We start from the raw sequence: 23,191 nt of genomic DNA, 5'->3' as shown, positions 1-23,191 counted from the left end.
ACGAAATCGGGGAAAAAAACCTTAACTTTATGGTGCTATAGTGACATTTTCCCCTACCTTTTTTAGTTATTTATATTATTTGATATTTATTATAATAAATTACTGTATCTCTAAAAGTTTTTTAGAAAAATCATTCATATGCATAAAAGTTTTCAAAAACACTATTTTTAGAATGCAACTTACTTTTTAATCGTGAAACACATTTTGTTAACCGTTAATGATCAACTTCATATTTCCTTCAATCACAAGACGCCTTGTATAAAATTATAACTTATGTTAATTTTTCTATAAAACTTGGAGTTATAAAGTTCTTGCAGCCATATCCATCGTTAATAGACTCTTGGCGCCGTGCTTAAACTTTAATATACATCATGAATATCTTTACAAAACTACTAGCTATATACATATTTAATAAACTCTTAGATGCTTATATCAACTTCACTCGATGTTTATGATTTATGTATATACTCCAAAGGGCATTGGATGCATTTGTTAAATAATCATTGGGTTGAAATCAGATTCTTAGTTAAAATTCTTAGGTATAGTTTTCCTAAAGAATAATATTCATATTCTCATATTTTAATCGTGAGGAATGAGAGACAGGTTTGAATAACAACATACAAATGGTATGGAACGATCATTGAAAGTATGTTGTTATTTCTAGAGAATCTAAAATACTCGAGAGGCATCACAAATAAGGTGTGATGGTCTGAATGACAATTATTTCGAGGAGAATGTCACGGTTTGGAAGTTAGTTGGATATAAAAGGAGAGGCATACGTGTTTTACATTCTCTCCACAATAGAACACCCTAAATCATTTTGATTCGCTTCTTTAATCTTCTCCATCCTAAGAGTCATTTTGAACTTTTGGCGAATCAATTTTTGATAAGGCACTACAATAATATGCGATGATCATCAAATCTTATAAAGATTCGATTTCCATGTGGGAAGTTCTTATCTTGTTCACCATTGTATCTATTTGAAATTGAATCAAAATGGATGAGAAATCAATTTACTTGTTTATGAGTTACGTGAAGGAAGTAAAAGAATATGAGAAAGAATATTATATGACATATATTATCGATTTAACCGATAATTTTTTTAATAAACTCATTCATCATCTTTTATTGGATGATGGAAGGATGTTAGAACAATAGTCCAAGAATGATTTTTTGTTAGATGTGTTAAAATGAACAGGTTAAACAAGCATGCAACACGTTTAAAACACTTTAATTCTTAAAGTTGATACAAAGCAATGTTTTATAAAGCTCGCCATATCACGACATTGTTCCAAGGCTAATATCTGAAGTCACGCCATAAGAAACACTCCCATAAGTCATATATATATATATATATATATATATATATATATATATATATATATATATATATATATATATATATATATATATATATATATATATATATATATATATATATAGACACACACACAATGTTGTAGAACTCGTTACTCGGTACCTGTTCGGCCGACTACCGAGTACCGAGTACTCGGGAGTATCCGGGGAGTACTAGGATTCGGTATTTTATGTAGAAATATTTTTAGGGAAAATATATGTCAAAATCATAAGTTAAAATCATAAGTTGATAGAAATATATAACAAAATTAGATATATGTGAATACACAAAAACTGAAAAACACATAATGGCCTCACTTCGTGAATAATTACTGAAAAATTAAGATATATATGTAGTAATAATTACATGTGTGTGTTAAATAATAAATTATTAAGTATATAATACATATTAATCACCGAGTTGACCGAGTTTTACACCATTGCTCAATTCAGTAAGGGGCCGATCGGGGAGTACTCGAGATTCTATAACTCGTCTCGGTAAGGGGCCGAGTAGCGAGTACTCGGATGAGTACTCGACCAACTCGGTGATTTTTACAACATTGTGTGTGTGTGTGTGTGTGTGTGTGTGTGTGTGTGTGTGTGTGTGTATATATATATATATATATATATATATATATATATATATATATATATATATATATTATGTTGGATAATAGTAGAAAACAAATATATTTATACATATAATTATAAATTAAATATAAAAGTAAGTTGCTCCTTAAAAAATGTCATGTCTTCGTTATGACTTGTAAATCTTGAGACTCGATCTTGCTGCCATATCTCGCATTACGTTACTTAGAACCTTGTTATAGAAAGACAATCGTAATTATGCTTATAAAAATGTATTATTACATTAAACGTGTAATACTTTTACAAAGCAATTTCTAGGATTGTATGTTTTAAAAATACACCTTATAAAAATCAACTCATTTAACATGGTCGACCCGTCTGAAATTTTGACTCCATCATATATACTTAGATAATTATTTACTTCACTGTCATTAATAACAAACAAAATTCAAATACAACTCAAATTAACTTATTAACAGGTGGAAATCCTCTAGTTTTGTAGTTTACATTTGGTACTAATATCATAAAATCGATATCTTTTAATACTCGATAACAAAAATGCTTACCAATTTTTTAATAGATAGAGAAAAATATAACTGCATTAACTTGAAACTGTTGTATGTATTTTCACTAAAATATTAACACGGGCAACATTTTGTATAAAAAAACCCAAGACTACCAATGATAATAATCTTTAAAATAAAAGCTAAAGATTACCAATGTTGTTAAAATATCAACACTGGGTAATTCCTATTTTAGAGAACATACTTTGAAAAACATTTGAAGACAATTTATTTAAGTTTATAATCAAATAAGATCAAGACGTGTCAGTTACAAGAAAAATAAATGTTTTTATCTTAGTGGCTCATATCTGCAGACACAATCATATATGTTCCCTTTGATCAACTTCTCTGCCAACCGTTGATTCTTCACCATTGCAAGCTACAAAATATTCATTCATCCATGCAATCATAATCATAAAATCACTCTAATAAAATCCAATTATTTTACCCAAAAATTATGATAAAATCATAAATAATCTTTTATTTTTTTTACCTTTAGAGTATCACATTTGAATCGAGCATTATAATTGGTATGCAAAGCTCGTCCCATGCCTTCCAAAATGACCTATATGAAATATTTAAAAAAAAATGAGTCATTTTTCAACTGAGTTGCAATAATAATAACTAAAAAAATTAAAAAAATTAGAAAGAAGAATACCAAGTCAGCATCTTTAGCAACAGCAGCCAGGTCAGAGCTGACCTGTCTTAAGTCAATGCATGGACTCCCACATCCATTTCCAACAACCATTAAAGGAGTTGAAGGAAGCTTTTGTCTAGAAACTTCTAGAATATTATTCATTGCATCAACAAGTAAACCACCAGCTTCAGCCGCTCCTCGAAGAATGTCACAATGCTGTAAATTACAATAACTATTGCTATTATTTGATTCTATTTGTTATTTTTCAAGGTTACTTTCAAAATGCACGTCTAAAAAAAAACCAAAAATATTATATCGGGCCCCACAAATGTTATAATTTTGGCATACCTTGGCAGCCTCGGCTACAATTTTCGGAAGTTCCACTGCAGTGACATCATTTAGTGCTGGAAGGGAGTTTGCAACCAACACAACCTACAAAAACACATGTCACAATCAATACTGTCAGCTGTCAACTGTCTACTGTTAACTGTCAACTGTCACAATCACTGATTGTTATTAATACTCAATGAGTTACTTCAGTTCCACGGCGTAGCAATTCTCGAGCAAGGGGAAGCATTCCTAGTATGACATCAGCACCAGAGTTGTCAACAAAGAGCAATGCTCGTTTATGGGCTCCAAAACCCATTCTTTCCCTAAAGGCATCAAAATCATCCACCTGAAACAAATGCATTATAATAAATAAAATTTGTTTAGAAAATTTCTTCCATATGTTTATTTTTTCTTTACATTGAGATAATGTGAAAAATCCACTTACACGCCAAGGTCTTTGCATCTTTTTGCGACTCATTCTATAGATTTCAATAATCGTGCCTTTGTGATAAAGATCAACACAAGCACTTGATCCCCAATCAAATATGTTTGCAGCAAGAACGCCTTCAATTAACGTAAGCAGTCTTGTTTCCTGAAATGAAATTAAAGTATTCATTTTTAACTATTGAAATTTTAGGGTATACTTAAAAAATTTACTAGGGAAAAAAAAAACTTCTTAGAAAATATTCGGTGTAAAAGATTTGTTGGGATTTTACCTCATTCATACTATCAAGCTCCAAGAGAAGGTCAGGCAAAACAGCAAGTGATGCCTCGTTTTCCCTAACACAATCAAAATAATTGAGGGGAAAGGAAAGGGATGATATATAAGATCAAATAAAATAAACACAACATATATTTTTTCATTAAAACACAAAATCAAAGCTTCATACCTCTGTTTTATAGTACGATATGCATCAAAAAAATTGAACTCTCTCAAGCATTCTTCCCTCAACTCCAAAAGATTGGCTAGCCCTAATTTACCATATGCAGCAGGCTCCTCCATCAATCTGCATGAATCATGATAGTTAGTTAATTTTACATTTATCTTCGATAACCAGTTTCATTGCAGCATTTCTTTATCTAAACTTCTAAATGTGATTCTTTTTCAACTTTCAATAAAAATAAAAATAAAAAGTTAAAAAAATTTACCTTGCCAAGTGAGCAGAGAATGCACGAGCAAATGCATCGCCTCTTCTTCTAGCATCATCTGTTCCACCTTCACTAGCCACTGCCTGCATATTCAATATCAATATTAAAATGTTAATTCAAGATATTAATAACCACAGATACAAATGTTATTAATATTATTTTTAAAACACCACTAATCTGAAAAATGATGGTTTACCTTGTCAACAAGATCTGGTAAATGTTCAGACAACACAGTGAACCAATATCTACATTAAGAAGACATACAACATAAAAAAGAATAATTCTCATATTGAGGAAAATAAAATAACTAACTATTTAAAACTTACTCAAGTTCATTGGGGTCCGCAAGGTCAATAGTGTTAGGTTCATAGCTGAAAACAACCAAAATGTATAAACTTAATGAGGGGGAAAAAAGAAACAAGGAGTAAGAAAGAGTCATCCATCTTTTCCCAATAGGAGTTTATATTATATTAATGATTGAATTTTTATATAAAGAGTAATTTGTGTACCTTTTTGGGTTAGCTAACAAGGGGAAAACTTCCAATGAAGGAACTAAATGAAGAACACCAACATTTAAATTACTTTCATCAGAACGTAAGATATCTCCTTTTGATGAAGGAGCCTCAAATCCACCTAAACCAGTGGTTCTTGGAGAAGCCATGGGAACAGGATCAGTGATTTGAGTTCCCTTTTGTACAAATTTTTCCATCCAAGATATCTGTGCATTTTCAAACAAAAGCACACATATTAAAAAAGGTTGTGAAAACACAAACAGCATTAACATAAATATATACCACAAATAAGCGACAAAATGACCTAAAAATATAAAAGTCCATTTGGAAATAGTTCAAATATACATAGCATGTCACTGAGAATATGTGATGATGAATTTCACATGTGATTTGGCACATGAAATCCAAAACAAACATTACCACATGGACATGGGTTGTGTAGAACTATAGATAATATACATCTCATCCATCGATAATTCATTTGAGATACATATTTATTAATATGGCCCAAGTTTGGTTTTTAAGCACATGTTCTTTTTTTTTTTTAGAGAAGTATTTTGTTAGTGGGGAGTGGGTCACATATAGAACTGATTCCAAAGGACAATTCTTTGCTTTGAATCTTATTCCACTTGATGTATTTTCATGAAAATAAGTTAGAGAATCGAACCAGAATAAGATAATTAAACAACTAGTTGATTAAAACTAGGGGTAGTTATGTAATTTAACATTTGATCATACACTTGCCTTCTCACTTAAGTTACCGAGTGCAGGACCATGGATCTTTCCTCCAGTATATGGAGCACCCATTGGAAATCTTTCAACTAATTGATGAACCATTAAGTGATCCAATCCATGCTTATTGTTGCTCATAAATGCACCTAAAGCTCCCAAAAACCCTTCATGACGCAAAAACATAGCTTCTGCCCCTCCTTTTGACCTAAAAATATAATTTTTTTTTTAATTTTTAATTTTTTTTTAAAAAAATATAAGAAGTTCAGTGGTAATGAAAAGATAGAGTAGATATTGTTTTTGTTATGTACCAGAACTGGATTGCAAATGAAATTGTGTCCATGGTATAAGCATGACCCCTTATAAAATATCCTCCAAAAAATATCCTCTTAATCCCAAGTTGTAATGCAGTTAAATAAGATATCTGTAAATTAGATCAATTGAGTTCACAAGATTCTTTTATTTGTCTTTATTTATTGATGAAATTATATTCGTGAAATACCTGGCCAATATTATAAGAAATCATACGCAAGAGAGATAGAGAAATGTCTTCAGGTCTATAATCTTCAATCTCCTTGTCCTCTGAAATCACCTTGCCAAAACTAGAAGCAATTGTTGCTGCAGAGAGTCCAATCTGCAATAACATATTATATTAAGCTACTCATGTCACAAAAAAAAATAATGACATTTGTTTACACCAATTAACATTCAGAATTTTGATTTTCTTTATTCAGAATTAACCTTTGAGTAGTCCAAGCCACCATAGATGTCACCAACTAGCATGTCTACAGATCTACTGTCACCTTTTTGACTTAACTCCAAAAGTTCATCAAAACTATAACATTTGTTGTTAGATTTAGAGTGGTGAAAATGGAAATGAAAGATAATTTAGCAAATATGAGAGAAATAATCACCTGTTGCACTTTGTTAACAGTTTTCCTAAACCCCAATATGTCCCACCACCTACATTTGTCCCATTAACCCGTTGAAACTTCCTGTCACCATCAACCTGTATCATACAATATTTGAATCTTTATTAATTCCTACTCATTTATTTTGGGAAATTCAAAAAAGAATGTTTTTGCCTATTGCATTTATTTGGAATGGAAGGAGTATGAACTATAAAGAAATAAAGAAGTATCTATCACCTTCATCATGCTAACACCAGATCCAATGTTAACAAGAAGATATGGATACAACTCGTTATGATCTATCTGCACAAACTCCTTATGACCTTCCCTATGAGTGAAGGCTTCATGGCGAATTGCCTATCAAAAAATAGGTCATTTAATTTATATGTCATATAAACCAAAATACTCAAGTTTTTTTACATAGAAAGATTTTTGAAGCACCTGTAGCAAAAAATTTGCACCAGTTACAAGGCAATCTATCTCGTCTTCTTTTTCAATGCTAACTCCAAGTTTTTCTTTAAATAAATCCGCAAACTTGTAGGCCCCACCACCAGTAACCTTTACAAATCAATAGAGATATATACAAAAACGATACTTTTAGAAAATTTTAATATTTTCTTAAATATCAATGAATAATGAGGTGTATTAAATACCTTGATAACTGCATTATCACCATCTGTCATACATGATAGAAACAAGTTCGTATAAATAAAAGTTTATCTGAAAAATTATCAGAAACTTTAGGATGATAAAAAAAGAGTTGCATTGCACCTCCTATGTGAAGCTGCTTGGATCGGATGAATTCTAGACACTCGTTGATTTTGTGTGTTTCAAACTTTATGAAATGGAGCCTCCCTCCGAGAATTGGGGAAGACTTGTTTCTCTTGTCATTGACTAAAAAGTCCTCGTGTCTTGAAAAATAAATCAGCTTAATGAGAGAGCCTGGTGCAAATTATGCAAAACGAAAGACATTATCATCAATCTTTTCAAATTATGACCAAATTGCGATAGAGATTCCCAATTAGAACAGCAAATTCACCTCCAATATCCAGTGACAAATGTGAAATATCATCAGATTGATTAGGTAACAGAATCGTTGGATCTCTTTCTTCAAAATTCCCATGAATGGCTGCATCGCTAAGATCAAGCAAAGGCCGAATACTTGATCGCTGAATTGAAGTTCCAACCGGCGACACCATCTGTTCTTCACTCTCTAAGATACCTTTTTGATCCTTTTCTTGGTTTCTTCGCTATAATTTTCAGCATCCCCCGTATCTTTTTCGTCCCTTCTACCAGCACCCATCACTAAATTGAATGATCTGCTCCGGTCAAAGTCCAAATTGGGTTGCGCATTTGTTGACTTCATAAACAGAAGAAAATATATATAACTGATTATCTTTAAAACGAGAACAACAATCACACAATCACTAATTATAAATATATACAATTACTAAATTCTCAATGTGAGGGAGATGTACTGTAGCTAAAAGTACGTCTCCTAAAACATAATGTACAAGCGATTTTGAATGCATATTGCACAAGGCACTACGTAGGGATGTCAACGGGAGTGGTAATAGGTGCCTTGCCCTCTGCATCAGACCGAAGTCCGAAAACTGACTGAACATAGCATAGCATAATCATAACTACTAGCATAAACACATATAATGCATACTGCATCGGACCGAAGTCCGGAATACATAACACAAAGACATGTTTGAATCACAAAGACATCAAGCACACTGAACTACTACATCGGACCGAAGTCCGGAACTACTGCTAACTAAACGGGTCGGCATTGTGGTCGTAGACCCGTTCCTACTGGAAGGAAACTCACCTCGTAACGCTGGCTGCCGAGGTGCTAAATCTGAAACTGTCTGACTGCTGCTCCGGAACTCCCCGGCTACAAATCCCATAAACACTAAATCAGATACTGATAACTAATCTCAGGGTAAAATGACTATTTTACCCCTGGTCAAAGTCAACTTCCTGGTCAAAGTCAACTTTCAGTTGACCGGACTCGCCGAGTCCTTATCATCCTTTCTAATCTTCTACCCGCTTCTACTCGTCGATTTTGGCAAAGGCTCGACGAGTTCTTCTTCGATACTATCATCTAGTTCATCTTCATCTGACTCGCCGAGTTGTATGAACAACTCGTCGAGTCCCCCTTCATCCTATGAATACGATCGGTCCTTGACTCGCCGAGTTATATGAACAACTCGTCGAGTTCCTCCACTACTAAATATGAGCCTTAACTCACTGAGTCTATGTCCTACTCACTGATTCCACCTTAGACTCTCAAATGGAGAAAATCGGGGACTCGCGACTCGACTCGTCGAGTCTGAAGAACAACTCGCCGAGTCCCATGCATGTCATTACTAAACAGTCGATTCTGCTCGAATCCAGTGCATTCCATTCATAGATCTGGGCTCCTAGGGCTGGTTTTTCACGTAAAGTTTCTAACTTTACGTGCATGCATGCTAATATGAAACTCAAAAGCTCAAAACAAGCTAAAGGAAGGGATCTAAGCTTAGAATGGAAACTTGGCTCAATAAAGGTGGCAACCTTGAGCTTAAGAGGCTCTGGAAAGCTTAGATCTGAAGTCCATTCATCATATTATCACTTAATTCGACCTTAAAGTCTAGAAAGGGCTCAAAATCCACAAAAGTAAACTTCTCAAGAGTCTAATTGATAAAAAGCAAAGATTCAAGCTTGATACCTCAAAGAGGACTGAAATGCAACCAGAAATCCGGATCTACTTGCTTCCCTTGAATACTTCTCTTTTCTCTTCTTCCCCTAAATCTCCAAAATGCACCAAAACCTTCACAAGTGAGAAAATGCTCCAAAAATGCTTAAGGACGGCTAGGGTTTCATATGGGACTCTTTGTGGGTGAGGGAGGCTAGTCTTAGGGCACATAAGGTGATTAAATAGGGTGCAAACCCTTGAAATTAGGGTTTCCTCCAGATTGGCAGACTCGCCGAGTCCGGAATATGGACTCGTCGAGTCGCCAACTTAAATCGCGTGCAACTCCCGACTCTACTCGACGAGTCGGGCTACTGACTCGTCGAGTACCTCTTAAGGAAATCAAAACTACTTATTTAAATCACATACCAGAAAATGGGGCGTTACAATAACTCAGCTCGCAATTGTCGATTCGAAAGATAAGCTCAACCTCTCGGATCACCGACACGAACTCCACTACCTATAGTTACCATCAAACCATGTTCATAAATTTCCAATTTCCCAAAATACCCCAGGAGCCCAATAGTCGACCCTCAACCAAAGTCAAAGTCAACTATCAAGGTCAACAGTCCATGTTGACCTCAACTCGTCGAGTACCCTCAGCTACTCGCCGAGTTCCTGGTATGGCTCGCCAACTCGCCGAGTCACTTGAGTGACTCGTCGAGTTCCTAGTGTCAGTGGCCGTAACTCCTTGGCCAACTCGTCGAGTTTTCCCTTTACAACTCGTCGCGTTCATACGTGTCCAAAGGTTGGGAAAACCCTCGCCGACTCCCCGAGTCCCTCAACTGACTCGCCGAGCCCACGACAACCTTCATCGGACTCGCCGAGTTGACCATGCAACTCGCCGAGTCCCTTCAGTCCTTCATTCATACAAATGCTTTTTAAGCCATTTTAAGTTTCCATACTACAGATCCAACTTCCAAAGGCATGTTTATCACGTAAATTTGCAACCTTTACGTGCATGCAAGGCTCTAAAGGCTTAGAATGTCAATCCCAATCTTACAATGGGGTTTATCTCAACATGGAGGGTTCATGCTTGCTAAAGCTGGTGACTTTATGGGTCTAGAGTCCAAGATGAGCTCAGATCTGAAGTTGCAACTTCAGATCCTAGCCCATACCCGAAAATGGTTATCACTCATGCTATAAAAGCCCTAATCTTCAACATCAAGAGATCTAGAAAGAACAAGGTCAAGGTAACAACTTGTTACCTTCAAATGATGCTAAACTGAGGTAGACTTTAGATCCCCAAACGTTCTTGCCTCCAACTTCTTGATCTTCAAGCTTCTAGCCACAAAATCTTCTTTCCAAGCTTGAAATTTACACTAATATGGAGCACACACACGAATTAGGGTTTCTGGACTCTCAAGAGGCATTAAGGGAGGCTAAGGGGAAAATGATCATTTAAATAGGGTGCAAAACCCCAAAAATTAGGGTTTCATCCTCCAGCTCCTACTCGTCGAGTCCCTTCTTGGACTCGACGAGTAGGTCATTTAAGTGCGCGCCCTAACCCACTGCTACTCGACGAGTCAGGCAACCAACTCGTCGAGTAGACCTTGAATTCATGAGAATTTATCACCATAAATTGATATGCGAGAATTGGGGCGTTACAATTCTCCCCCACTTAAACTATACTTCGTCCTCGAAGTTCGCCTCCGGCTCCTACGTTCACGTAGACCCTGTTCGGTGTTTCTTCCGTACCTTACCAAAGGTACCTCTTTGTTCTGCAGAACCCTCACCCTCTTCCCCAGAATGGCCACGGTCTCTCAGCATAATTCAGGCGCTCATCGACCTGAATGTCAACCAACACAACCTTACTCTACCTAACTCGCAATCTAGAACCTGGATTCGGTCTGGCTCCCTGACAGACCACTCATACTAACCATCGCTAATTCTCTTCCCAACACTACTAACAAACTATTCAACCTCGGGATTCTAAGATTCCTACCCGAAAGTAGAACCATGGATCACATTCTGTTGAACCACTGTGCCTACGTCTTACCGTCAGCCCGTACCGGGTACCTTGGCCTACTACATAGAGCAAGACCACCTCAGCCCGATCTAGCACAACATACCACCTAATAGCCCATCCTGATAAAATGTCCACACAGTACCAACGATCATCTAACATGTTGCTCCTTGTCGTCCACCACATCCATAGAATGCAGCCCCGCAAGTGATTACCACCAACAACATACCTACCACTACCGGCCCACCAGCAGGGCACTCATATCTATCCCATACCACCCTTCGGGTGGGAATACCAATATGCCAAGTTCAAATGATCATAGGGTATAGTCATCCTCGGGATGAAATACCCTAGATTGAACTACCAACACGTCGAATCAATTCAACCATCGAGTTGAAACTCCCAGTGTTTGTTGGCCTACCGCCTCAACCCTACCGCTCCTCTTGAGCCTCCGTGCCTACGACTTTAAGTCGGCCCTCACCGGGTATCTTAGCCTACTACATAGAGCAGGACCGCCTCAACCCTTCCCACATAGAATGTGTCGCCATAGAGGATCAGGAGAAAAATCTAACCCGAACGCGCTTTTACAAAAGACATAATCAACACAATCTCTATGCCCACAACCTATGACTGGAATACCCTTACATGGTCCTCAGCATAGGTCTGGCTTGCCTCTGAGCCCACAACATGAGTCTGGTATGCCCTCTCCGGCCCTCAGCTCATGACTGGAATGCTCCCGATAACCCATCGACATCGTCGTCGACACTTCAGATGTCCAGCACTCCGTCCTGGAGGTACTCATCTCCTCTATTACCTAAGAAAACCTAATCAATGTCCTTTACAACTCCAACAAGCATCATAGTGTTGAAACCTCACCCTATACTATCCACTTGCAGAACAAGTTGCTACCCCGCAACACACATATATACTCAGAACCTAATCATGTAACTAACAAAACCCATGCAAAGTCTTCAGCATACTCCATCGGCATATTCAATACTTGGGGACAGACCTACTGATTGCCATAACATAGCAACATACTCAATACATGCACATAGATCTACAAACACACGTGCACAGAGTCTTCAGCATGACTGGACCACCTCACTAGGCCTTCAGTCTACCTGGACCACTCTCGGAACCTTCAGCATGTTTGGACCGCCTCTTTGGGCCTTCAGCCTGTCTGGACCGTTCCCCGAGCCTTCGGCCTGACTGGTACGCCCCACCGGCCTTCAGTCTATCCGGACCGCTCTAATCTGTTGAGCATCTCCCCAGACCACCCATCCTGGTGATCTCTCTCATGCTGACTGTTCTCACCCACTTGGGGTTCCGAACTCCTGATCCATTCTGCGAACTCTAACCCCGGCCTAACCCTAGGCCTCCTGTCGATCGTCCACCCTCTCAGAAATTTGTGGTCTGTTCCCTGACCTGCATGTCTACCACATACGCTAAATAACCCACACTCCCGTGCTGAAAGCACTGCTGAGCCCTGGCAGCTAGCAAAACCCTCAATCTATCAATCCAAAAACCCTCAGAGTCGAGCACACCCTCATCTGAATACTCGAACTGGACTCAATTCCTGACTACAACTCCAACCTGGTTCCCCAACTTCTGTTATCAAGCACTAACAAGACGTGTTTCTAATGCTGGGAAGTTTTGCCGAACCCCCAATCAGCACAACCCTCAAACCAAGCAGCCACTAGGGCCTCCATTCTCCCCGTCAGGTTGTGAAACTTATCCCCGTTTCAAAACCTCTCCCGTTCTACATCCCGGGGTAACTCTCCCCCACTTAAATTCGACTAAGCCTTCATAATACATGAAAATTGGAGGATTCTCAATCCTGCTCACTTCCCAACGATCGACCCGATGACAAGCAACTCCTTCCCGCTAGTGCTCCATTACTAGCCAATCCCAATTGATCACACATTTCTAAGAACCAGATGAACACTTCCTGAATCCTAGTGAAACTGACTGTCACTAATTCTTGAATGACCTCACACTCAAGTCCTGAAGACCACAAGATATATGCTCCAACTTATACCTCGCCGACGAGCTACTTCCTTTGGCGCTTTAGTCCGTCAATCACTAACGGTTGCGAAAACCACCAAATCCTGATGATGTTGAATAACCCTCCTGCGGGACCTTATTCACAGACCTCCCACCTAATTCCCCTTTTCCAAATGTGTTCCAAACAAGTTTCCGCTCTCGGGCTCTAAGAATCATTCTCTTCAGGGTTCGCACCCCGACTCACTTACCAGCCCAAATGTCCACAGCTGAACCGCAGCAGTTGAAACAACCTCTGCCCTAAACCGGGCTACAAACTACTCCCAAGACATAGTCTTCAATACCAAAAGTACAATAGACCGCACAATCAATATTTACCGTCCGATACAAGAGGTCCAAGTCAAACTGGACCTCACAATTACTTATGTCACGTCAACCCACCTGCGCTCACCGGCGCTGAAGTAATGTTGCCTATTCGTGCAACCAACTGACCCTGAGCTGGAATGCAACCTGATCCTGGGGTCACAAGTCTGCTCACTCCTTCGAGCTCGAAAACTGAAAGGGCACAATCCTTGCCCTATAAAACGACAGCCAAACCATGAATTTAACCATTCCACTTCCAGCTGCCAAAACCCCAACTGAACATAATCATCACTCCTTTCCAGAGTCCCCGCGACTCACATTCCGGCCTCGAGCAGAACCCGCAAATCCTCAAATCCATACACTCCTGTGATAGCCACTCCCGCTCAGCCCACGGGAAAAATAATGAGTACAAAATACTTCCTTGATCTCAAGTAACTGCAGCCCTCTGCTCATCAGAATACGTCCCAGAACTGGAAAGCTCGACCAGCTCCTCCCCTTGCCGTCGTTACAGCTGCTAAAGCTGTCGCGACAACCGTCTCAGCAATGGCTGCATAGCGCTCGTCGAAATACTCAACCATGGCGGTCTTAATAGACTCGACATCTCCGGAAACTGCCCCCAGACAATCTTGATCACCTCCTCCTAGATGATCTCACTAACACGATCCCCTGAAAATGTTATCCTATCTTGTCTGCCCGCCCCTGATCCTAACTTGGATCCGGTCTCAAGACGTCTGGTGACCACCATTCTGGTAAAATACTAGAAAGATCTTTGATAACCCATATAATGACAGGGAACCAACTCCCAACCCAACCCTAGGGATTGTGACTTCCTTGCTATGCGTATGGGTCCTGTGCTTTCAGTAGTACGGGCCCATACTACCTTCCACACCTACCCATATTTGTCTCAAGTATCACCACAACGCCCTAACAATATACATATACATCGCGAGTGCTCAGCCCTCACTCCTAGAGGAATGCTAACTATCTCATAACTGGCCTCCCGACCTCTCACTACCGACCCATCCATGAACGGCCACACGACCCTCCATTGGTGCTAGTTAACTATTGCATGAATACAATCACATACTGCACGATTTAAACAATCTTAGAGTAAAAGATTTAATCCCACAACGGTTGGACTCAGACAAGAGCTGCGCAAACAGGACCAAATACCTTACCCTAAGACCATTCAACCCATGTAGCATGTGACTTAGAGTATTCACCCAATAGTTAGTTCACACACGAAAGAGTCACAAACAATCAATGAGGTACTCTACATAAGATAAGGCATCAAAGCTCAGGCAATTCTATCATATGATTCCTAAGGATCCCTATATTATTACTAGCATGCTGTTCTAACATATCACATAATATCAAATAACTTGTATGGTATTTTGGGGTCTACTTACTGGCTTTGGCTGATCGTACACTTCACATCCTCCTTTCTTATTTCGAAAACCATTTAAATCATTTTGAAAATATTTTCCTTAGTTTGAGACTAGATTCACACGAGTGTTCCTCCAATTCACTCAAACCAAGTCTCTGATACCAACTTGTAACACCCATAAAATTTGAGCCAATTTAAAACTTTTTAAATAATATAAAACCATTCAGTTATTACAGTTTGTTTTCAAAATAGTTTAAACATCAGAGTTCCCAGAAATCATAATTGTAAATCGAGGAAGTGTACGGTCACGCCTTCGTCTTCCCGTAGTCATCTGCTGAACCTGAAACAATAAACTGAAACTGTAAGCCCGAAAGCTTAGTGAGTCACCCCCAAAATACCAACCTCATACAACCATAACATATCATATAACAAACACAGAACAACCATGCATCTCGAGTCTACAGTATGACTGGTCCACCCGCACCGGGCCTTCAGTCCACCTAGTCAACTCTTTGAGTCTACAGTCTGACTGGACCGCGCGCGTCGGGACTTCAGTCTATCTGGCCTACTCACCGAGCCTCGGCACATCTGGACCGCCCTCTCGGGGCCTTCAGCCTATCCGGACCGCTCACCGGGCCTTCGGCCTGACTATGTGCCCTCCTTGGCCTACAGTCTATCCGGTCCGCCCTGGGTATGTTGGCCTACATCAAGAAGCAGGACCCACCTCAACCCAACCCCCATACCAATCAAACAATCATGTGCACATAAATATCATATGCTATCATGTATATAATAGACAATCATACCGATCTAACAGATCACTAACACAACAACCATCCTATAACCAGGATACCGACCTAACCGGTCACTAACATAACATCATCCTATATACCAGGATACCGACCTAAACGAGGTCATTATCATAATACCATTCTAACTACCAGGATGCAGATCTAACAGATCAATAAACATATCAAGCAAATACCCATATACAAATCCGATAAAGGGCCGGCCTTGGTACCTTAGACCCTGTTGATATAGTGAGGATAACTCACCTCGCAACTGTCGATTCGAAAGATAAGCTCAACCTCTCGGATCACCGACACGAACTCCACCACCTATAGTTACCATCAAACCATGTTCATAAATTTGCAATTTCCCAAAATACCCCAGGATCCCAATAGTCAATCCTCGGCCAAAGTCAAAGTCAACTATCAAGGTCAATAGTCCATGTTGACCTTAACTCGTCGAGTACCCTCAGATACTCGCCGAGTTCCTGGCATGGCTCGCCAACTCGCCGAGTCACTTGAGTGACTCGTCGAGTTCCTTATGTCAGTGGCCGTAACTCCTTGGCCAACTCGCCGAGTTTTCGCTTTACCACTCGCTGTTGGATTAGTGTCTAAGTCCATAACTATAATTGGTATGTACTTGACCCGACTCGGCATGGTCCATTTGGGTTGCATGGCATCGGAACATTTGGATAGACCGTTTATGAGGAAAAGACATTTTGTGACATATTAATATATTATAAGTTCTAATATATTAATATGAAATCATGTTATTTAATTAGTATTGATCAAGAATTAATTTGGACTTAATTTAGTGATCAAAAAGAGACTAATTAAATATATGGGGATTGATTGTGTAAATCATTCATTCTTATATATGTGGGCTTATGATCCAAGATTCCTTTATGTTGGGTTTAACCCATGTGGTGATCCATGGATACTCCATGGAGGTTAAAACCCATGGAGCATAAGGAATGGGTAAAGTCATGAGTTACATGATGTAACCCTAATAGCCACACTATATAAGAACCCCTTTAGTTCAAGAAATTGGGACTAGTGATACATATTTTGAGGGCTAGCCAATTTGAACATGTATGTCTTCTTCTCATGGTTATTCCAAGAGTTCATGATGTTGTGTGAACCATTTGAGGTGTCACACTTGGGGCACTAGGCTCTCAAGCTTCATGGAGTCAAGCAACAACAACAAGGTATGTATTCTATCCATTTTAGTATCCAAGTATCAATGTTTTGGTATGCTAGTTAGGATAATACCTTGGATAATCATATTTGCATGTATAATAGAGAAAACATAGATCCAAGGTATTTAGGGTTGCATGTACACTTAGGAGTGTTAGAATGCTCAAAACCCATCAGTGGTATCAGAGCCTAGGCTTGTTTTCAATTATACTTGATGCAAATTGCTGAAAAAGTCGAATTTCGGGCATTCCGGGCACTGTACTCGCCGAGTCCACTGATGAACTCGCCGAGTACATGAAGAAAATCATCCTACTCGGCGAGTAGGTTGATACACTCGACGAGTAGGAGCCCCAGACAACATATTTTCGCGTTTTTTGGCTAGAAATGGACTAGAAACATTACCCTAAGATGTTTTTGAACTTATAAACTTGCTTTTGATGTGGTAATGTTCATACTAATCCAATTTCAAAGATAATTGTCAATAGATTCATGTTTTTTATTAGTTTAGTGATTAGGCTAATTACATGAAAAAGTTTGATTTGAATTATCTTGTCCTTATGAGTTGCTTAGATTAATAGAAAAGTTAATTGATTATGTGTTTACAATCCATTTTAATCTAAGATTTGATTCTAAAATGTGTTTTTGTAACTTGTCCTCAAGTTATATGAAAAGTCACATTTAAGTTTCATAAAACTCATAAAAGTTGGCAATGGTTACAAAAAATGAAGAGTCTTGTCCTCAAGTTATGGAGGTTCAAGAGTCACTTCATTAAGTAATAAAATGTGTAACCTTAATTAGTTTAAAGTCTTCCATAACTTGTCCTCAAGTTATGGAACTTGAAGAGTTTTTTAATTAAAACTAATTTAAACACATAAGTTATGGAATTAATTAGTTTTGAATAGTTTCAAAACTTGCCCTCAAGTTTTGGAATTTGAAAAGTTTCACTTATGAATACTTTAATTCCAAGTTAGCCCTTAGAATTTTAAAAGTTAAAATTCAAACACTTATACTATTATTATAATTTTAATTATATAGATATGTATAAGATAAAGTCAATCTTACCGTTAGTAGGCCTCATTCACGAAGCCGGTCTATAAGGGGGGGTATAAGGTTACTGCCTATAAAATGGCAGTTTAATGGGTGTCCACTCTCACCCACCGCTTCCTTGACTGGTGGAGGGTCGTTAGCCGAACGGGTAGGACAAAGACTATAATTCTCCCTTCATTAAAAGTATTAGTGATAAATACTAAGTAACTAAACATTTATAAATTCCCAATTCTTAGTTACTTAGGAAAATGTGAAATTGGTGCTAGCCCATAAAATTACACTTTGTACCTTACCAAGTCGTTAGTGGAGCGTGTGTGGTTAACCGGCACACTAACATGGACTAGTAAGAGTGGCAAAGGGTAACTTAACTTTATTATAGATCGGTGGAGCGTGTGTGGTTAACCGGCACATCGATTATGTAATATTGTTGAGGGTACCAAGTCAATTTGTATGGTTATTCACACCTTATTTGTGATCCTCAGCATCCCAGTCACAAACTTGAGAGGGCACAATCGAGATTCAAACATGCCATTGAAAGTTCAATGTATCTCAAAAGATCTAGGAGTTTCAAATCCAATTAAAACTTAATTATATTTCGTTTTTCATGGTGGAAATTGGTAAATCGTCATTTACCTACCTTCAACTATTATAACTTGGATTACGGCATCCCTCTTCCAGTTATAAATAGGTTGTTGGGTCCTAGCCTTAATATTTCATATTGGGTGTTATATTAAGGACTTTAAATCAACTATCTTGAATATCTCCCAAAAGATGATCTTCCCAAATCTCTTGAAACAAGCTTTCCTAAATGAAGATGATGTCCCATGGAAATCATACTTCTTTCACCTCCTCCAATTATTCTCCCTAACCCACAAGTTCCTGAAAAGTTTAAGGTCACTCAAGCCCTATTGGCAAGCAAAGGTCTATGTGTGATCACATCTTGGAGATGTAGTCACATATTGACAAGCCGGGAGAGTTGGATGTCAAAGTCTAGAGGAAGCTGATGATCAATCACTTTCTAAGTCACATAGTGAGTTCCTTTGGGACTCCTATGAAACAGACTATGACAAGACCCTTAATGATCTTATCTATTTGCTAAGATCAACTTCCTAAAACTTTATGGACATTGACAATGATGACATTGGATATCCAGTAAAGCTCTCTCTTCCCAATGGAAAGGGATCGCATAGTCAACTCGGTTGACCAAATGGTAAAGAGAACGACTAAGTCTGAGATAGTCCCATTACCAAAGGGTCCATATGTTTATATTGCCAAAGAAAGGGGCATTGGTTGCGAAGCTGCCAAATTTACCTAAGGATATTAAAGTCAATAAGTTTGACTCTACTTCGGGTAAAGTCCACTATCTAACTCTACTAAGTTTCTATTCTGAGATTCTTGATACATGATGTGACTGGGTCACATGGTGATGTTTTAAGAATCAAAGAAAAATTGAAGAAACTTAAAGAAAGAATATACTGAATCTGATCGCGTAGATGGATTTCTATCGCATAGTTTGAAGATCGGATTCTTGAGCTACTTCTTAGGAGTTATGATATTTTGCTTAGGAATAGATAACAACAAGTTTTCATATGGATTGTGAGGATAAGTTTTCCGCAAAGTTTTAAAATAAAAGGTAAATCTTTTGATTTTATTTATTTTAAAATATCCTTACAATGGCATTTGTGAAAATCTGTGTTGCTTATAAGATTCCATTAAGAGCAAGAGTGGAAATATGAATTTGATTATTTCATTTGTGGTAGTGTCTAAATTTACCAAATAAGGAAATATTCTCATCACCCAAGTTTCAGTTGGATAGAAACTTGGAATCATGTAAGTTGTATAGCATGATGAATAAGAACTTTCAAGCATTGGAAAAATTAAGACTAACTACTTGTTCACATGGATGTGTGAGTCAAGTAAAGGATCGAGTACAAATTCTTGTGCACTGATCAAGCCCACCACAAATAATCGTTAAGACTATTCGTCATTATTTACTAAAGTTCAGTAAATATGGTTATACTTACAAGCTTAAGTGTAATTCTGAGACATTGGAAAAGGTTTCAATGTATGGAGAGCGAATAAGAAGAATCGACTTAGGCAGAAAGATAAAAGTTTCTCAAATCTGATAAGATGGGAGAGTACTTTAGTATCATGTTATATAATCATCTTAATGGTTAAGAGACCTTATCACAATTCATCCTCTAAGTGCATTCTGGTAGCTAAGAAGAGGAGCTATGAATTGTTGAAGTGGTTAAATCAACAAGATGATTTATACTTCGTTCCAAAAACAATTCTTAGAGTTATACTCTAAGATTGTAACTTGAGTGACATGTCTTAAAGAAGGTTTAAAACACTTGTCAAATGTAAGAGTAAAAGTTTTCTACTCTTGTACATTTGAAATTGGTAAGTTGTGATGTTTTGGATAAAACAAAGACCAACTAAGGCCAATTGTGTGAAGTGTTTGTCCTGATTAGGATCCACACTATCTCTTGAATATCTTACAAGAAAGTCTTATATGTCAAGAGGACAGTGGGAGTCTTAAAGGTCTTGAAAGTCTCAAGAACTAATCAAGAATAAAACCTGAAGTTCTTCACTAGCACACGACTTGAGGTTTATAACCTGTCGTGTCGACATGTCTGTGCCTATTCAAGTTGGCTTTGCATAGGAGTTCTGAGAGTTCTCAATTGGTTGCACAGCTACTTGGAAGCAATGGCAGGCCCTTGAGCTGCCAAATGGCAAGAAATTAAGATTGAGTTCAGTCCATATGAGTTTGAATTTGTCATTATCCTTGTGTTGTGATTATGGTTTTGACAAAATTCATATGGATAGGAACTCATACACCATAAAATCTAAGTGTCATAAGGTTTCTCTCCGATTCATGAAAATGATGGTGAGGAAACACTTTCACTAAGTAGATTTTAGCTAGATAGCAATTGTGATATTTGCATTCTCAAAGTCGTTAGTGGAGCGTGCGTGGTTAACCAGCACACTAACATGGACTTGTGAGAAGTGGTAAAGGTCTAAACAATCGAGACTACGATTACGGCATCCCTTTTCATAGTTCTTAAAATTGTTTAGACACACCTGTGAGCTATCTAAGATAAGGTGTATGATATTGATAAAGTTTTATCAAAGCAATCTAGTATCAGAAATCTGAACTTTAGTAAGAAAGTCAATAAAGTATTGATTTCTAGAAGTCCAGCTGATTTCTGATTACATGTCAAAGCTAGTGGGAGCATAAGTGTTATGCTAATAATCATCATGTTAGTGGGAGCATGATAATTATGATAAAGGTTGCAAGTTAGCAATGTTAATTATAGAAAACAAAAGTTTCAATTCGTGAGGCTGCAGGGGTTGAAAAAGTTGTTTTGCTATAATTAAGGGAGAGAAAATTATACTTCATTTCAATTCTAAAAGCCTAGATTGAGATTTTAATCGTATTTAGTCAAGGATATATATATGAATTTCATGTTGGAATGGCTCAACATAAGGAAATTCTATATATGGGTCCATTATTTGCGTTCTAAAATTCGATTATGATTACGGCATCCCTTTTCATAATCTGAATTATGAGAACTTGGCAAATAGAAATGGAAATGTTATAGCAAAAGACTGGTTTAGTCTTTATGTGAGACATCATGACTCGTGTCCCATATGCTTCGGATATAGGATCGATTTCATGTGCTATATTCATCCTTTCTAAAATTTTCCAAATGCCTGGGGCATTAAGAAGGGAAAAGGTCTAGAACTGGATATGACTAAAAGGATTAAGCAATTGTTGAGGACAATCTAAGGTTTACCAAAGATTGGTTGCTCAAGGACAGTTGGAAGTATAGTGATAATTCTGGAAGGACCATATTGACATAATCTGTAAGGAGGCAACTCTTGTTCAGAAGTGATAGTCAAAATGGAATCTGGAGATTATTCAATATGTGTAAGATTAGGAAACTTAATGCAAGAAGGATATTTCCAAGGAGCTGATCTCCTTTGGAATGCTCTGTAATGGTTGTTGTCAAGTCTTTCTGACTCTGTGCATAATCATTACAGGAGGATCAATGCATATAAGTTTAGAATCTAACAGATTTCAGTAAATAGCATGAATTTGGAATTCTTGCATTTGCAGTAAGGATTTGGGACTGTGAAAGAGGATCATTGGAGTTATGTTCAATTGATCTAATTCACAAAGTGAAGATCATAGACAAACATAGTATGCATACTTGGTGTATGGCATGACTAGTGTTTAGAGAACATAGTGTACATGCTTGGAGCATGGGACAACTATTGTTTTAAATTCAAGAATAAAGTTGATAGCTGAAACAGTATACAATGAATAATGTGTAATCATATGGTGATAAATAAAAGGTGTTTTATTTATGTTCATAGGTTTTGATACCATATTAGATTCTATTATTATTGTGTTTCATTTTGCATGTTTTGACTTCCAGAATAACTAGGTCGTTCTTCCTGATTGACTAAGTTATTCAAACTATCCACAGTCGGTCATATGTTGGAAGTAGATATAAATCAAGACTGTCATGGGTTGGCTTGTAGAGGTCTAAGATGTTGGACAAGGGGCTGCAACACTCATGAGTGCTCATAAGTTCTGAGTATTGGATTCAACCAGCGCTCATTGGAATCACTTCATGGATTTTATCACGAGTGATCATGAGACGATAATATCTTATATTCTTCAAACCTAGAGATATGAGTTGTTACTATGAGTTGGTTGTACATTGATTGCACGAAAACGCATTCGGTAACTCGGTGTTATAAAACGTGCCTTTGTGTATGATTCAACAAGTAGTAGAACAAGTCATATGAGTCGAAGTTTATCCATTCCTTTTACCTTCGGGATAAAAGCGATATCTGTGGGCCCCTCGATGATTTGGTGATGACAAATGTAAGTGCTCGGCCGGGCCTGGAC

At 37.8% G+C, this 23,191-nt stretch overlaps 1 protein-coding gene across 1 annotated transcript; it reads right to left on the bottom strand.

The window, feature by feature from the left end:
- Nucleotides 1-2,712: 2,712 nt before the first annotated feature.
- LOC145115485 (pantothenate kinase 2-like) lies at nucleotides 2,713-8,134 on the bottom strand. The gene is made up of 22 exons (XM_079051778.1): nucleotides 7,815-8,134; nucleotides 7,547-7,717; nucleotides 7,429-7,451; nucleotides 7,217-7,333; nucleotides 7,013-7,132; nucleotides 6,779-6,873; nucleotides 6,606-6,699; nucleotides 6,367-6,498; nucleotides 6,176-6,288; nucleotides 5,880-6,072; nucleotides 5,133-5,341; nucleotides 4,950-4,994; nucleotides 4,820-4,868; nucleotides 4,624-4,706; nucleotides 4,365-4,481; nucleotides 4,191-4,254; nucleotides 3,920-4,066; nucleotides 3,680-3,820; nucleotides 3,493-3,576; nucleotides 3,166-3,360; nucleotides 3,001-3,072; nucleotides 2,713-2,886 (listed from the first exon to the last, which is right to left on the bottom strand). Exons 1-22 carry the CDS (start codon nucleotides 7,972-7,974, stop codon nucleotides 2,797-2,799), a joined length of 2,514 nt encoding a protein of 837 aa, XP_078907904.1. The 5' UTR covers nucleotides 7,975-8,134; the 3' UTR covers nucleotides 2,713-2,796.
- Between the last annotated feature and the right edge of the window lie 15,057 nt (nucleotides 8,135-23,191).

The sequence above is a fragment of the Lactuca virosa genome, chromosome 5, assembly GCF_052849685.1.
Source record: "Lactuca virosa cultivar CGN04683 chromosome 5, Lactuca_virosa_CGN04683_v6, whole genome shotgun sequence".
Taxonomy (NCBI): domain Eukaryota; kingdom Viridiplantae; phylum Streptophyta; class Magnoliopsida; order Asterales; family Asteraceae; genus Lactuca; species Lactuca virosa.
Note: the sequence above shows the minus strand (reverse complement) of the source record. Positions and strands in the feature narration are given on the sequence as shown.

Coding starts and splice junctions, on each gene's coding strand:
- LOC145115485 (XM_079051778.1), bottom strand. CDS start 7,974: ATGGTGTCGCCGGTTGGAACTTCAATTCAGCGATCAAGTATTCGGCCT. Junction 6,073..6,175: donor TCATTTGCAATCCAGTTCTG/GTACATAACAAA, acceptor TTATATTTTTAG/GTCAAAAGGAGGGGCAGAAG. Junction 3,821..3,919: donor AGATGCAAAGACCTTGGCGT/GTAAGTGGATTT, acceptor CATTTGTTTCAG/GTGGATGATTTTGATGCCTT.